This window comes from Octopus sinensis, linkage group LG18, assembly GCF_006345805.1.
Source record: "Octopus sinensis linkage group LG18, ASM634580v1, whole genome shotgun sequence".
NCBI lineage: Eukaryota > Metazoa > Mollusca > Cephalopoda > Octopoda > Octopodidae > Octopus > Octopus sinensis.
In genome coordinates this window covers 46,515,155-46,532,922 of record NC_043014.1, presented here as the reverse complement: position 1 = coordinate 46,532,922, position 17,768 = coordinate 46,515,155, and the positions used below count along the sequence as shown (strand labels likewise).

General features: G+C 38.7%; 1 protein-coding gene across 2 annotated transcripts in view; it reads right to left on the bottom strand.

The window, feature by feature from the left end:
* LOC115221801 (piezo-type mechanosensitive ion channel component 1) overlaps window positions 1–17,768 on the bottom strand; it is a 273,364-nt gene that overhangs the window by 110,955 nt on the left and 144,641 nt on the right. For both annotated transcript variants that reach the window (XM_036510979.1, XM_029792033.2), the window contains 10 exons: window positions 17,073–17,132; window positions 15,201–15,340; window positions 12,851–12,999; window positions 10,395–10,541; window positions 8,823–8,938; window positions 6,858–7,009; window positions 5,459–5,632; window positions 3,595–3,711; window positions 2,898–3,098; window positions 1,002–1,203 (listed from right to left, as the gene is read on the bottom strand). In XM_036510979.1, the coding sequence (XP_036366872.1) occupies window positions 1,002–1,203; window positions 2,898–3,098; window positions 3,595–3,711; window positions 5,459–5,632; window positions 6,858–7,009; window positions 8,823–8,938; window positions 10,395–10,541; window positions 12,851–12,999; window positions 15,201–15,340; window positions 17,073–17,132 (1,458 nt within the window). The remainder of the gene's footprint in view (window positions 1–1,001; window positions 1,204–2,897; window positions 3,099–3,594; window positions 3,712–5,458; window positions 5,633–6,857; window positions 7,010–8,822; window positions 8,939–10,394; window positions 10,542–12,850; window positions 13,000–15,200; window positions 15,341–17,072; window positions 17,133–17,768) is intronic.

Here is a 17,768-nt window from a genome sequence, read left to right as displayed (position 1 = left end):
ATCTTGATGGCAAATTTGGAGTCCTTGGCACTATGCAGTTCTGGCATTTGTTTAACTCTTAATGACTTGATGGTTCTTATTGTTCCAACAGACAAACATGCATGTATATATACTCTGTGTGTGTGTACTTAATGTATGTGGAGGCGCAATGGCCCAGTGGTTAGGGCAGCGGACTCGCGGTCATAGGATCGCGGTTTCGATTCCCAGACTGGGCGTTGTGAGTGTTTATTGAGCGAAAACACCTAAAGCTCCACGAGGCTCCGGCAGGGATGGTGGTGATCCCTGTTGTACCCTTTCACCACAACTTCCTCTCACTCTTACTTCCTGTTTCTGTTGTACCTGTATTTCAAGGGTCCGGCCTTGTCACTCTCTGTGTCACGCTGAATATCCCCGAGAACTACGTTAAGGGTACACGTGTGTGTGGAGTGCTCAGCCACTTACACGTTAATTTCACGAGCAGGCTGTTCCGTTGATTCGGATCAACCGGAACCCTCATCATTGTTACCGACGGAGTGCTTCCACCACTTAATATATACTAGCAGCATAGCCCAGCGTTGCCCAGGTATGTAAGAGCCCCTAGTAGGCAACGACTAATCCCAATCTAGTCCTTTCCCTCTAGGGAACGAAGGCGCATGTGTAGGTTGCAATGTCTTCTCTTCACTCGAATACTTCTGTGTATACGATATTCCTAGCTGTCCCTTTGGGCGATAAAAAGGTTGAGTTGTGTCCCCTAGACAGAAAATGTGTTGCATATAAAAAGTTTAGATTCTCGACCACATGTCGAATTTATCGATTTTTTTCAGAACTGGGGGAACTTTTCAAAATTTTTGCTGCGTTAGTTTTGAATTATGACATTGGGCTATATGTGTGTCATGTTTCATCAGAATCGGTTGAAAGCCGTGGTCAGGGTGAGGGTACAACCTGACAGACACACAGACACACAAACTGCCGTTTATATATAGAGAGATGAATGATCAAAACAGAAAACATGAAATATTTACCAGTGCAGAGCCCCAAAGGAAAGCCCAATGAGGACATATACTGGAGTGGAAGCAAAACAATCAGAATGAGAACATAGACCAGCCATACTCTGGCGTTGTTACGTCGGTTCATTAGGAGTAAAGCCGCCAGGAAGATGGCATAGAGAATAGAGTATGCATCCACTCGAATACTGATGGTGATGGCAGTTGTGATGTAGCAGATCTGTGAAGAGAAAAAGAAAAACCATCAAATTAAGAGGAATTAAACATTTTACACAAGCATCGTTAATTACAAAATGTAGTGGCTACTCCGGTCAATTATTGGGTTGGTGCAAAATTATTGCGGCTTTTTTTCAACAAATTTTATTCAACAACTAGCAGTATCGCCCGGCGTTGCTCGGGTTTGTAAGGGAAATAACTATATAAGCATTTTTAGAGTTACTTCCCTTATATAAACCGAGCAAAAATCATTAAAAATGCAGAAAAATGATGGTAAATTTTTTTTTAATTGTAGACTCATCATGGACATTTGCTAATACCCAGAAGGGCTCGATATGAATCACGACTATAAGATACCCGCTTTTGGTTAAACTGCACCGCAAAATGTAGGAGTAGTTAGGAATCTAAATCGGAGTAGACAGACACACACACAACTTTCGTTTTATATATAAAGATAACAATAACAATATTTAACAAAAACATCTTTAAATGATTATTCCGGAGCATATTCACCATCTACTTCAATTACTGCTTCCCATTTGCTTGGCAGACGGTCAGACCGTCATTTAAAGATGTTTTTGTTAAATATAGTTATTGTTTTTGTTGGATAAAATTTGCTGAGAAAAAAAAATGGAATAATTATGCACCAACCCAATACTCTCTTTACTCTTTTACTCTTTTACTTGTTTCAGTCATTTGACTGTAGCCATGCTGGAGCACCGCTTTTAGTTGAGCAACTCAACCCCGGGACTTATTCTTTTTGTAAGCCCAGTACTTATTCTATCGGTCTCTTTTTGCCGAACCGCTAAGTGACGGGGACATAAACACACCAGCATCGGTTGTCAAGCAATGCTAAGGGAACAAACACAGACACACAAACACACACACGCATATACATATATACATATATATATATATATATATATATATACATATATACGACAGGCTTCTTTCAGTTTCCGTCTACCAAATCCACTCACAAGGCATTGGTCGGCCTGGGGCTATAGCAGAAGACACTTGCCTAAGATGCCACGCAGTGGGACTGAACCCGGAACCATGTGGTTGGTTAGCAAGCTACTTACCACACAGCCACTCCTACACCTATGTTTAATTATGAACAAATGGAGTGCTTTTATGCAATGGTTTGACCTGCTAGAAATAACACCAAAATCCCTTTCAAATCACACCTAACCAAAATAAGGAACCAACACAAAAAGTGTGTCTGTGTGTGTACATGTGCCGTGTAACATTTGTAATCTAGACATCACCACAAGAGGTAGAAGGCGTTATAATATATTATGGTGGAAGGTGGCGAGCTGGCAGAACCGTTAGCACGCCGGGCGAAATGCGTAGCCGTTTTTCGTCTGTCGATACGTTCCGAGTTCAAATTCCGCCGAGGTCGACTTTGCCTTTCATCCTTTCGGGGTCGATAAATAAGGTACCCGTTACGCACTGGAGTCGATGTAATCGACTTAATCCCTTTGTCTGTTATTATTTGTCCCCTCTGTGTTTAGCCCCTTGTGGGTAGTAAAGAAATATATATTATGGTGGAAGTAAGAAGGCTTTCACACTAGCTGAAGTTATGAGTTTGATTGATGGAGAAGACAAGAAATATTTGAAAATTGAAATGATTTTGAAGACAATGGGTAAAACTGGAAGTTTACGTGACATTAAATAAAAGCTACGTGTCAAACTTACCTCAAGTCCAAATTTGTAGAAAAGGTAATTAGCAAAATACTTGAGAACATCAATAATTCCTTTGTCAGCATCCTCCCTGGTTATATTACAGAAAATAATCCCTTCTTTCGGCCTTCTGTGATCTGGGTGTTTATAATGTTGATATTGGTGGTAGCGAACGATTGACTGGAATGCAATTATCAGCAGGATGGCCACATAGTTCTATAAGAAACAAATGAAGTGACAAAGATTCAAAAAAATACCGGGCTTAAGAAATGACAAGCTTAGAAAGTAACAGGCTTCAAATGTGACCAAGCTTCAAATTGACCAAATGTGGCCAAGCTTCAAATTGACCAAATGTGGCCAAGCTTCAAATTGACCAAATGTGGCTAAGCTTCAAATTGACCAAATGTGGCCAAGCTTCAAATTGACCAAATGTGGCCAAGCTTCAAATTGACCAAATGTGGCCAAGCTTCAAATTGACCAAATGTGGCCAAGCTTCAAATTGACTAAATGTGGCCAAGCTTCAAATTGACCAAATGTGGCCAAGCTTCAAATTGACCAAATGTGGCCAAGCTTCAAATTGACTGCAATGCAATTATCAGCAGGATGGCCACATAATTCTATAAGAGACAAATGAAGTGATAAAGAGAAGGAACAAACATACACACACAAACAATAGAGATGATGACAATTACAATGACAGATGAATACTTACCACTAAATAATTAGGTAAATAGTTGGAATCTACTTTTTGAAGTCCAATCCAAATGTTGTTGTTAATTGTTTCATTGAAGGGGTAATCCATTTCATCTGTGCTATTCGACCATTTATCCTGAATAAACAAATTTTGAGCAAATTAAAGCCATTTCACTTTTTAACTGTCCACCGTCTTTTTTTCACTTGGGCTGAGTGACCGTCAGACACCTTAACCCTTTAGCATTCAGATTACTGTGAAATTTAAAGCTTATTTTATTATTCACTTTTACTTGTTTCAGTCATGTGACTGCGGCTATGCTGGAGCACCGCCTTTTAGTCAAGCAAATTGACCCCAGGACTTATTCTTTGTAAGCCTAGTACTTACTCTATCGGTCTCTTTTGCCGATACGCTAAGTTACGGGGACATAAACACACCAGCATCAGTTGTCAAGCAATGTTGGGGGGACAAACACAGTCACACATATATACATATATATATATATATATATATACGACGGGCTTCTTTCAGTTTCCATCTACCAAATCCACTCACAAGGCATTGGTCGGCTCAAGGCTATAGTAGAAGACACTTGCCCAAGGTGCCACGCAGTGGGACTGAACCCAGAACCATGTGGTTGGTAAGCAAGCTACTTACCATACAGCCACTCCTGTGCCTATTGAAACTGAAGTTCCATAAAAAGTTGCAAACCTCTCAATTCCCAAATCTTTTTAACAGTGATATCAAAAAGTTCCCAGACTAGTTATGTTTGATAACATAATTTTTTTAAGTCCTACTCCCCCAATACATCACTTCCCAGACAAAATATATTTTACTAGCACTATGACCCGGCGTTGCCAGTTCATAGTGCTAGTGCATACATATACAGCTGCGTGCATGCGCACATTCACATGAGTACTGTCCAAATCTCCGACCAATCACATTCAATGTGTAGCTTGGGGATTTGGTGATGTGACTGTTTATTCGAAAATAAGAGGATCAACTCAGAGTAACGCTGAAAGCCACTGGAATTGAGCCTAAATCATACGAAACACAAGCCAGAGACCATAACAAGTGGTGGTGTTCCATCACCATTGGAACCAAAGACTTCAAAGCCACCAGAAAACACGTAAACACACCAGCATCGATTGTCAAGCGATGTTGGGAGGATAAAACACAGACACACAAACATATACACACACATATATACATATATAGATATACATATATACGACGGGCTTCTTTCAGTTTCCATCTCCCAAATTCACCCACAAGGCTTTGATTGGCCTGAGGCTATAGTAGAAGACACTTGCCCAAGGTGCCATGCAGTGGGACTGAACCCAGAACCATGTGGTTGGTAAGCAAGTGACTTACCACACAGCCACTATTACGCCTATATATATATATATATATATATGCGTGTGTGTGTGTGTATATATATATATATATATATATATATATATATATATATATATATGTGTGTGTGTGTGTATATATATATATATATATATATATATATGCACATATATACAATGGGCTTCTTTCAGTTTCTGTCTACCGAATCCACTCAAAAGGCTTTGGTCAACCCGAGGCTACAGTAGAAGACACTTGCCCAAGGTGTCACGCAGTGGGACTGAACCAGGAACCATGTGGTTGGTAAGCAAGCTACTTACCACACAGCCACTCCTGCGCCTATATTAGGGCATTTTTTTTTTATCCCTGCTATATATTATAGCTGTCACTATTTCATTTGGGCATTTCTATTGAAACTGCTTCCAACCACAACAAAAAAAAGAACAACAAATTTACATTAATTGATCAAAGAATGTGCCAAAGAATCAAGGAATCAAAGAATCAAGGAATCAAAGAATCAAAGAATACTTACTGTGCAGTTGTTCTCCCAGTCAGTAACCCGGGCAACAGACATTTGGAAGGAAGTTTTAGCTAACAACACAAGAGCAGTATATATCTGTAGAATGTGCGAGAGCAGAAGCCGGCATTTCCCTAACGGAAGAAACAGGGCCAGGATAATAACATACACAGCACTAATAGCAGACACCTGGAAAAATCAAAGAAAACAATCGGTATAAATTAATCAAGTGGGCAGGTGTGTTAAAGACAGTTTAAAAGCATTTTAGATTGATAAGACTAAATATCTATCTCTATCTATCCGCTCAGTCGAAGTCGACTCTCGGTCACTCGTTGGATCAGTGTCCTCCAGTCAGTTCTATCCTGGGCCGCTTCCTTCAGATTGGCCATGTCCATTCGGGTATCACTCCTGAGGGTGTCAAGCCAGCGGGTTCTTGGTCGGCCTCTTCCTCTCTTGCCACTGACCATTCCGAGCATGATGTCCTTCTCCAGGGATTTTCTCCGCATAATATGACCGAAATATGCCAATCTATGCGAGGTGAACCTAGCTTCTAGTGACATTTTCGGCCTGATCTGCTTAAGAACTTCTCCATAATCAGGAGATTATAATGGACAGGAACAGCATCCCTTGTATGACAGTGATACTCATTTACGACAATCATATTGTGTCAAGACAAGGACACACACACACACACACACACACACAAAATATGAGTGTACATGTATATGCATACACATACATACATATATTACACATAACACACACACACACGTATGCATACATGCATACATACATGATGGGCTTCTTTCAATTTCTGACGACCAGATCTACTTACAAGGCTTTGGCCACCTCGGGGCTATAGTAAAAGACACTTGCCTATGGTACCACATGGTGGGACTGAACCCAAGACTAAATGGTTAGGAAGCAAGCCGCTTAACCATACAGCCATCATCATCACCACCATTATTATTCAACGTCTGTATCCCATGCTGGCATGGGTTGGATGGGTGCCTATTCTAAAGACTGGGAAATACACATTTTAAGTCCAGTGGCACGTAAAAAGCACCATCCAAACGTGGCCGTTGCCAGCCTCGCCTGGCCCCCGTGCCGGTGGCACATAAAAAGCACCATCCGATCGTGGCCGTTTGCTAGACTCATCTGGCACCTGTGCCGGGGGCACGTAAAAAGCACCCACTACACTCACGGAGTGGTTGGCATTAGGAAGGGCATCCAGCTGTAGAAACACTGCCAGATCAGACTCGGCCTGGTGCAGCCCTCTGGCTTCCCAGACCCCAGTTGAACCATCCAACCGATGCTAGCATGGAAAGCGAACGCTAAACAATGATGATGATGAAACAGAATACAGCCACGATAGTTGTGATATGACACCTAAGAGCTACAGAAATATACTTACCTCTTTAGCAGCAACTACCATGATGGTAAAACCAACCACTTTGTATATGTGTATTTCGATCAATCTCCAGAGGTACTGTGAAACATAGTTCCAAGTATCATTTGCACGTTTCCACAGTGATTGGCAACGTAACAGCAGTTGCTTCCTCCAGTCTGCAATCACCAAAACAGATATATTATTAATAGATTAATTAACTGACAATGACAACCGCTGATACTCTCTTTTTAACTCTTTTACTTGCTTCAGTCATTTGACTGTGGCCATGCTGGAGCACCGCCTTTTAGTCGAGCAAATCGACCCCAGGACTTATTCTTTGTAAGTCTAGTACTTACTCTATCGGTCTCTTTTGCCGAACCACTAAGTTACGGGGATGTAAACACACCAGCATTGGTTGTCAAGCGATGGTGGGGAACAAACACAGACCCACAAACATATACACACACACACACACACATATATATATATATATATATATATATACACATATATACGATGGGCTCCTTTCGGTTTTGTCTACCAAATCCATTCACAAGGCTTTGGTCAGCCCGAGGCTATAGTAGAAGACACTTGCCCAAGGTGCCAAGCAGTGGGACTGAACCTGGAACCATGTGGTTGGTAAGCAAGCTACTTACTACACAGCCACTCCTGCGCCTATTGAAACTGAAGTTCCATAAAAAGTTGTAAAATGTTGCAAACCTCTCAATTCCCAAATCTTTTTAACAGTGGTATCAAAAAGTTCCCGGACTAGATATGTTTGATAACGTAATTTTTTTAAGTCCTACTCCCCCAATACATCACTTCCCAGAAAAAATATGTATTACTAGCACTATGACCCGGCGTTGCCAGGTCATAGTGCTAGTGCATGCATATACATTTGCATGCGTGCACACATACATGTATGTATATAAGATCTATATAAAAGTTTGTATATATGCATATAAGTTCTATATAAAAGTTTGTGTATATGCATATAAGATCTATATAAAAGTTTGTATATAGATCTTACATACAAACTTTTATATAGATCTTATATGCATATACACAAACTTTTACATAGATCTTATATGCATATATACAAACTTTTATATAGATCTTATATGCATATACACAAACTTTTATATAGATCTTATATGCATATATACAAACTTTTATATAGATCTTATATGCATATACACAAACTTTTACATAGATCTTATATGCATATATACAAACTTTTATATAGATCTTATATGCATATACACAAACTTTTACATAGATCTTATATGCATATATACAAACTTTTATATAGATCTTATATGCATATACACAAACTTTTATATAGATCTTATATGCATATATACAAACTTTTATATAGATCTTATATGCATATACACAAACTTTTATATAGATCTTATATGCATATATACAAACTTTTATATAGATCTTATATGCATATACACAAACTTTTACATAGATCTTATATGCATATATACAAACTTTTATATAGATCTTATATGCATATACACAAACTTTTACATAGATCTTATATACATATATACAAACTTTTATATAGATCTTATATGCATATACACAAACTTTTATATAGATCTTATATGCATATATACAAACTTTTATATAGATCTTATATGCATATATACAGCTGCATGTGTGCACACATACACACGAGTACTGTCCAAATCTCCGACCAATCACATACAGCTAGCAAGCTTTCAATTGGCATATCAAGTTTCGGGCATTTTGATTGGCTTTTGGATAGAAAATTCACAAAAAAGTCAGATTTTTTAATGGCTTTGCGGGGTGACTGGGGAAATGTAAAGATGTGCACGACCACCCTTGGACGGTTTTGAATGACCATAGAAAGTGCGAGCCCTCTAACTGAAAAATTGTGGATTTGTATAAAGGACACACACACACACAGACATTTTACCGTGTGTATATATATATATATATAGTGATGTTACTAACGTTTTGGTCGTTTGGTAGGTTCAGCCTCAGTATCAGTAGTGGTTTGGTTAGTGCCATCAGTGGTGAGACCTTCTTCAGCTGTCATGTCAATTCCTTCAAACTTCGGCATTTCTCTTCTACAAGAAAAAGGTTTATTATTACACCATTGTTATTCCTCATCATCTAATACTAAAAACAGGCATATAAATTATCTATTTATAGGTACACTAACATAAACTAGTACTTATTCCATGAAAATAAATAACAACTAACACAGTATAACTGGCAATTATTGGGTTTCATTTTTTTCTTTTTTAAATTTCCTCAAGATGAAATTGACTTCAGGCCTTGTATTATTATTATTATTAATAATAATAATAATAATAATAATAATAATAACAACAATAATAATGATAATAATAATAATAATAATAATAACAACAATAATAATAATAATAATAATAATAATAATAACAACAATAATAATGATAATAATAATGATAATAATAATAATAATAATAATAATAATAATAATAATAAAGCAGTGAGCTGGACAATATGCATAAGCAGCATTTCATCTCTCTTTAGATTCTGAGTTCAAATTCTGCCAAGGACAAATTTACCTTTCATTCTTCTAGGAGAAGTAGGGTTCAACGAAATAAGTACTAGTTGAGCACCAGGGCTGATGTAAACAACTAGTCCCCTCTCCCAAAATTTCAGGCCATTTGCTTATAGTATAAAGAATTATTATTATTATTATTATTATTGAGTGAGAGAGCAGTGAATGTCATCAAAGTGACACTGGGGTACAATATACGAAGCCCAGTATAACCATCATGACTACTCGTCTGATAAGGGTACACCAGGCACATGCATCACAACCATATGTGTGCAACATGGTGATCTCATATCAAGATAAACAGTGCATGACCTTGCAGGTAGGGCCCAGTTAGAATTTTTTCTGGTCGAGTAACCCGTCCCGCTCAAAAGGTCCCTGAATAAGGATTGTTTAAGGATGTTGAACGAAACACCCATGTTTCCAAAGGTGGATTGTCCAAACCCCAAAGAATTCCTCTCAACACATGGCTATGATGCTCCCCCACTACTCCTGCTCATGATCAGAGATGCACATATCATCAGCCACTAAGGGACATGCTCAACTGGTTAAGGTCAAACAACTGACAAGCAAAACTGTGGTATTGAGCAGAATATTTGCTGTAACCCATCTTTTATGCCAAGACAAAACAATGTACATGATAACATTTCCAATCAGTTAAGATCAGAAGCTATGAGAGCCACTACCTGGTACTGCATCAGGACATATATTATTATTATTATTATTATTATTATTATTATTATTATTTGTAAATTCTTTCACAAACCAAAGCTTTAGGATTACTAGGTTTCACTTTTAACAATGGTGTAGAGCTCCAGGCCCAAAGGTCCTTTAAGCACAGAATTCTATCGGATCACTTTATGAACAGGAAACCTCTCAGTACAAAACTATTAAACCAACTGACCACCATCAAACACAGATTCAAATCTACTGAAAATCCTAAGACAATAGTATCAAGCAGCCTTCTTGTAACTCACAGGTATCTGTCCAGACACGAGAGATTCATGAAAGGTTGGTGAAAATAATGTACTTGGATGATAATGACAATCAGGAAGCTGGTAGGAGTGAGTAATTTTTCAAACAGTCCTTGAACATCATACTGTTGTAGGCCAAGGTCTTCTAACCTGGAAACAAAGATAAAATTCATAGATGAGTCACTTGACATTGAAATTGAGGATTTTCACATGAAACAGAGATAGATTTTATACGCATATATGCAAAGTTTTATATAGATCTTATATGCATATATACAAACTTTTGTATAGATCTTATATGCATATATACAAACTTTAATATAGATCTTATATGCATATATACAAACTTTTATATAGATCTTATATGCATATATACAAACTTTAATATAGATCTTATATGCATATATACAAACTTTTGTATAGATTTTATATGCATATATACAAACTTTTATATAGATCTTATATGCATATATACAAACTTTAATATAGATCTTATATGCATATATACAAACTTTAATATAGATCTTATATGCATATATACAAACTTTTATATAGATCTTATATGCATATATACAAACTTTTATGTAGATTTTATATGAATATATACAAACTTCTATACAAACAAACATATATATATGTATATATATATATATATACTCTTTTATTCTTGTACTTGTTTCAGTCATTTGACTGCAGCCATGCTGGAGCACTGCCTTGAAGGGTTTTAGTTGAACAAATTGACCCCCAAGATTTATTTCATAAGCCTAGTATTTATTGGTCTCCTTGATAATCAAACCACTAATTTACGGAGATGTAAACACACCAACACCGGTTGTCAAGTGGTGATGGGGGAGACAAACAGAGAAAAAGACACACACACACATATATATATATATATATATATACGATGGGTTTCTTTCAGTTTTCATCTACCAAATCCACTCACAAGGCTTTGGTTGTACTGAGGTTATAGTAGAAGGCACTTGCTCGAGGTGCCACACAGTGGGACTGAACCTGGAATCATGTGGTTGGGAAGCAAGCTTCTTACCACACAGCCACGTCTGCACCTATATATATACATATATATATATATATAATTTAGATTCAGATGAATATTGTACTTAAGTTGAGGCACCAGAATTTAGTATAGTATTCATCATCATCGTTTAACGTCCGTTTTCCGCGCTAGCATGGGTTGGACGGTTCGACCGGGGTCTGGGGAGCCAGGGGCTGCCTCAGGCTCCAGTCTGGTCTGGCAGTGTTTCTACAACTGGATGCCCTTCCTAACGCCAACCACTCCGCGAGTGTAGTGGGTGCTTTTTACGTGCCACCTGCACAAGTACCAGAGGGGTCTGGCATCAGCCACGATCGGATGGTGCTTTTTGTGTGCCACCGGCACAAAAGCCATTCGGGGAAGGGTTGGCATCGGTCACGTTCGGATGGTGCTTTTTATGTGCCACCGGCACAGAGCCAGTGGAGGCTGCACTGGCAACGGCCACGTTCGGATGGTGCTTTTTATGTGTCACCGGCACAGGTATCACAACAACTGTTTCCATTGATATTTGGTTCAATGTTCATGTACATGCACTTGACTCAACAGGTCTCCTCAAGCACAGCGAGATGTTCCGGGATCCCACGATCGGTTGGTGCTTTTTATGTGCCACTATACATACAATTTAAAATAAGGTGATTAAAATCAAAATCAAGATAAGCAACAAGGATATCCAGAGGTAATGCAGTACAATTGTTTCATGCAACTCCATTTAATTGAACAATGGAATCATTACATCAATTTACAACTGTGATGTTATTGGTAAAACATATTCTTTTTTTCTATCTCCTTATCCTCTTGGAGATTTTAGGTAAAATTATACCAATGTGTCCTTCAAATTTAATTAAGTTCTATGTTTTTGTGCAGCTGAAGATTGCTCAACATTTTAATTTGACATAATGATTGCATTGTTCAATTAAATGGAGTTGCATGAAACAATCGTACTGCATTACCTCTGGATATCCTTGTTGCTTATTTTGATATATATATATATATATAGAAGCTAAGATCACCAAGCATAGATTGGGATATTTCGGTTATATTATGCAGAGAAAATCCCTGGAGAAGGACATCATGCCCAAAATGGTCAGTGGCAAGAGAGGAAGAGGCCGACCAAGAACCCGCTGGCTCGACACCATCAAGAGTGATACCGGAATGGACATAGCCAATCTGAAAGAAGCAGCCCAGGATAGAACTGACTGGAGGGCACTGATCCATGGAGTAACTGAGAGTTGACTTCGACTGAGCGGATATATATATATATATATACATATAGAGAGAGAGAGAGTGAGACAGACAGACAGACAAAGGGACACATACACACACATATCAAAATAAAGAAAATAACAAATAGAATTTTAGAGTGCTACTACTAATAAAATTCACATAGTATAATGACACTACTTACATTTCTTTTGAAAGGCCTGTTGAATTTCGCCAGTATTCTGGGAACTGACTGAACTGGTAGGTGTATATTATGCAGAGTATAGCTATTGAATAAATGATGACAACCCACCAGAAAATATACATTGTCAGACGCCATATGGTGTAGGAGAGCTAGAAGAATACCAATATCACAGAAGGTACAGCAGTTAGAGACATACAGATAAGGTTTCCAAACTTTGAAGGAGAGATACATTAATTTCAATCAACATGAAAAATCATTTTATTTTACTTAAATACGATGGGCAATTTTTAAGCCAACATAACCATTACTCAATCAAAGATATCCATGATTTTTAATCAAAGTTGTTGTATTTAGGAATGGTCATGTTGCCAGTTTAGCCAATAAAAACACACACACTATATATTTGGTGTTAATTTGCTTCAGCTTTATTGGCTAAACTGGCAACATGACCATTCCTAAATACAACAACATCTGTTTCAACACACGGCTTCACATCAAGAATCTAGCAAAACAAATATATTTTAATCAAAGATTATCCTTTAATCCCACTGATGTCAGTCAGGTGGTAGAATAATCATGCTTTTGAGAAAAAATTCTTTTTTTTTTTTATCTATTTTATGTGTTATTAAATTTAGGATCATTAAGATTGTCCTTAGAATGAATGTATGGGTCTCAGAATTTTCAGAAAATGAAATAGTGGATTCCACACCAAAATAAGTTTAGGAATCGCTTGCCCTTGTGCAGCTGCCACATAAAGCCTGCATGTGATTCCACTATACTTCTTGTACATCCATAGCTTACACTGGGTTACCTACTGCATTCTGAGCAAGGCCATTTCCCTGAAGGTACCAGGGTCCTCTCTCTCTCTGTTTTTGCACTTACTACCATCTTAGCCTTTGCTAAGTTTATCTTGAGGCTTGACAGTTCCAGGTATTGTTTCCACATCTGGAATTTCTTCTCTAATTCTATTATTGATTTGGTTATAGCAATTATCTCATCAGCATATAGAGACCTGGACACTAAAGAAAGCTGACCAGAAGAGAATTAATGCATTCGAGCTTTGGTGTTGGAGAAGACTTTTATGGATTCCATGGACAGCGAGGCTCACCAATGGAGAAGTTCTTAACCAGATCAAGCCAAAACTGTCGCTTGAAACTGGGATCACCAAGCATAGATTGGCATATTTCGGTCATATTATGACGACTGCTCATATTTTTAATATTCGTTCGTCATAACCAGTAATTTCACTCCTCAAACAATTTTATTTAACGTTTTTTATAAAAAAAAAAGCTTAAATTCTGCCAACAGTTAAAATGAACGGATTGTGTATCTGAACATATGTCGCAAGCTTAAGAAGACATTTTAACAATTTGAGCAAAACATTGAGAGATGGATGCAAGGGAGCTAACTCTATATGACCTGAAGACAACACTCAACGTCTGTGTGTGTGTGTGTGTGTGCTTGTGTGTGTGTGTGTGTGTGCTTGTGTGTGTGTGTGTGTGTGTGTGTGTGTGTGTGCTTGTGTGTGTGTGCTTGTTGTGTGTGTGGTGTGTGTGGTGTGTGTCTGTGTGTGTATGTGTGCTTGTGTGTGTGTGTGTGTGTGCTTGTGTGTGTGTGCTTGTGTGTGTGTGTGTGTGTGGTGTGTGTCTGTGTGTGTGTGTGTGTGTGTTCTGTGTGTGTGGCTTGTGTGTGTGTATGTTTTGTGGTGCTTGTGTGTGTGTGTGGTGTGCTTGTGTGTGTGCTTGTGTGTGTGCTTGTGTGTGTGTGCTTGTGTGTTGTATGTGTGCTTGTGTGTGTGTATGTTTGTTTATGTGTATGTGTGTGCTTCTGTGTTGTGCTTTGTGTGTGTTTTGTGTGTGTGTGTGCTTGTGTTTGTGTGTGTGTGCTTGTGTTTGTGTATGTGTGTGTGCTTGTGTGTGTGTGTGTGTGTATGTGTGTGCTTGTGTGTGTGTGTGTGTGTGTGTGTGTGTGCTTCTGTGTGTGTGCTGTGTGTGTGCTTGTGTGTGTGTGTGCTGTGTGTGTGTGTGCTTGAGTGTGTGTGTGTGTGTGCTTGTGTTTGTGTGTGTGTGCTTGTGTTTGTGTGTGTGTGCTTGTGTTTGTGTGTGTGTGTGTGCTTGTGTGTGTGTGTTCGCACAACTGTAAATAATATCGATATGTTGGACTTATCTATGCCTTCATTTATTTATTTTTACTTACTTTTCCCCAGTTTAATAGATACACACACGCAATGACTTGTTGCATGATTTAACACTTTCTTTTCAATTCGGGAGAATGGAGAAGCAAATTCTAAAGCCGAATCCCGCATTGCACGCCAATCCGAAATGTCAAGAGAGAATAAATATGTCCTTACCTGGAACAGAATAACGAAGTAGAGGAAGAAGATCAAATAGACGAGTCTGTAAGCCACTCGGTCTTGTATGGCGATGGTCAGCATCATTCCAGCACAGATGAATATCCAATATTTGCTGAGCAGAGACCATATGTAACGTCCTGCATGAAAAGAAAAGAAAAATCAAAATCAAAATCAAACCAAATCAAATCAGATATCAGAAAGCAGGACCAAAATCGAAGTCGATCAACATCAATGGAAATTGCAGCTGTGATACCAGTGCTGGTGACAAGTAAGCGAACCGTCCGATCATGGCCGTTGCCAGCGCCGCCCCGACTGGCCTCCATGCCGGTGGCACGTACAAAGCACCATCTGTTCGTGGCCGTTGCCAGCCTCACCTGGCCCCTGTGCCGGTGGCCTTAGCACCATCCATTCATAGCCGTTGCCAGCCTCGCCTGGCCCCCATGCCGGTGGCACGTAAACGAGTAAATAGAGTACAGGACAAATCACAGAAGGAAAATTCCCCTTCTTTCATTCCACTGTTTCTTCTTTGTCGTTTTTCTTTTCTTTTGGTTTCACTTCCAATTGTCTTCTATTTACGTCTTCATCTTTTGAAGGTGAGGTGAGACTCTCTTTTTACTCTTACTCTTTTTACTTGTTTCAGTCAGTTGACGCGGCATGCGGGAGCACCGCCTTGAGTCGAGCAAATCGACCCTGGGACTTATTCTTTGTAAGCGCAGTACTTATTCTATCGGTCTCTTTTGCCAAACCGCTAAGTAGGGGACGTAAACACACCAGCATCGGTTGTCAAACAATGCTAGGGGGTACAAACACAGACACACAACATATACACACACGTATATAGATATAATATATATATACAATCGACAGGCTTCTTTCAGTTTCCGTCTACCAAATCCACTCACAAGGCATTGGTCGGTTCGGGGCTACTAGCAGAAGACAACTTGCCCAAGATGCCACGCAGTGGGACTGAACCCGGAACCATGTGGTTGGGTAGCAAGCTCACTTACCACACAGCCACTCCTCGACGAAACTTTCCTTCCCGCGAAAGCAAATTAACAAATTTGAGATTTTTTTTTGTGGAGCGGTAAAAATGGTAACAAAAACAGGACAGTAACGACAGTACAAAATATAAACAGTAAAAGACAGGACAAGGAGAATAACAGTTAACTACATTTATAGTCCGTTAACTATCTACCTGTCTATATTTACAAATATCTACGTCATCATCATCATCATCGTCATTTAACGTCTGTTTTCCATGCTAGCATGGGTCGGACGGTTCGACTGGGGTATGGAAAGCCAGGAGGCTCTGCACCAGGCTCCAGTCTGATCTGGCAGTGTTTCTTCAGCTGGATGCCCTTCCTAACGCCAACCACTCCGTGGGTGTAGTGGGTGATTTTTACGTCCCACTGGCACAGGTGCCAGGGGTGGTTGGCAACGGCAACGATTGGTTGGTGCTTTTTACGTACCACCGACACGAAAGCAGACGTTAAATGATGATGGTGAAGAAGAAGAAGAAGAAGAAAAAGAGAAGAAGAAGAGAAGAAAGGAAAGAAGAAGAAGAAAAAGAAGAAGAAGAAGAAGAAAGAAAGGAAAGAAGAAGAAGAAGAAGAAGAAAGGAAAGAAGAAGAAGAAGAAGAAGGGAAAGAAGAAGAAGAAGAAAAGAAGAAGAAAGGAAAGAAGAAGAAGAAGAAGAAGAAGAAAGGAAAGAAGAAGAAAGAAAAGAAGAAGAAGAAGAAGAAGAAGAAGAAGAAAGGAAAGAAGAAGAAAGAAAGAAGAAGAAAAGAAAGAAGAAGAAGAAGAAGAAGAAAAGCTGTTTGATAAATTCTAATAAGTAATGGGTAAGATAAAATGTGTAAGTTTACCTACCGATATTTTTAATAGTACTCCCATCATAACCATCAACAAATTCTGAATCCATTGGAGAATCTAAAAGCGAGGACCCGCAACAAAGAAAACAGTCCATTAGTAAGAAGAAGAACCAGTAGTAAACATGTAGTAAACATGTAGTAAACAGATATTGCATTGAAGAACATGAAAGAGTATAGTTATTTAATAATATGGAATAGAACAGAATATTTATTTAGCATATGGAGTAGAATAATTACAATTCATTACAACTGATTGGTTAAACTATATATTTATCCAGATTATTAATTACTATCTAGAAACTGAAGTCTCATTTTTGTAGAGACAGAAGTCAATGACACCAGCTACTAATGTATCGTCAATTTCTTTACTGCCCACAGGGGGTTAAACATAGAGGGGACAAACAAGGACAGACAAATGGATTAAGTCGATTACATTGACCCCAGTGCGTAACTGGTACTTTATTTATCGACTCCGAAAGGATGAAATGTAAAGTTGACCTTGGCGGAATTTGAACTCAGAACGTAAAGACAGACGAAATACCTATTTCTTTACTACCCACAAAGGGCTAAACACAGAGAGGACAAACAAGGACAGACAAACGGATTAAGTCGATTATATCGACCCCATTGCGTAACTAGTACTTTATTTATCAACTCCGAAAGGATGAAAGGCAAAGTTGATCTCGGCGGAATT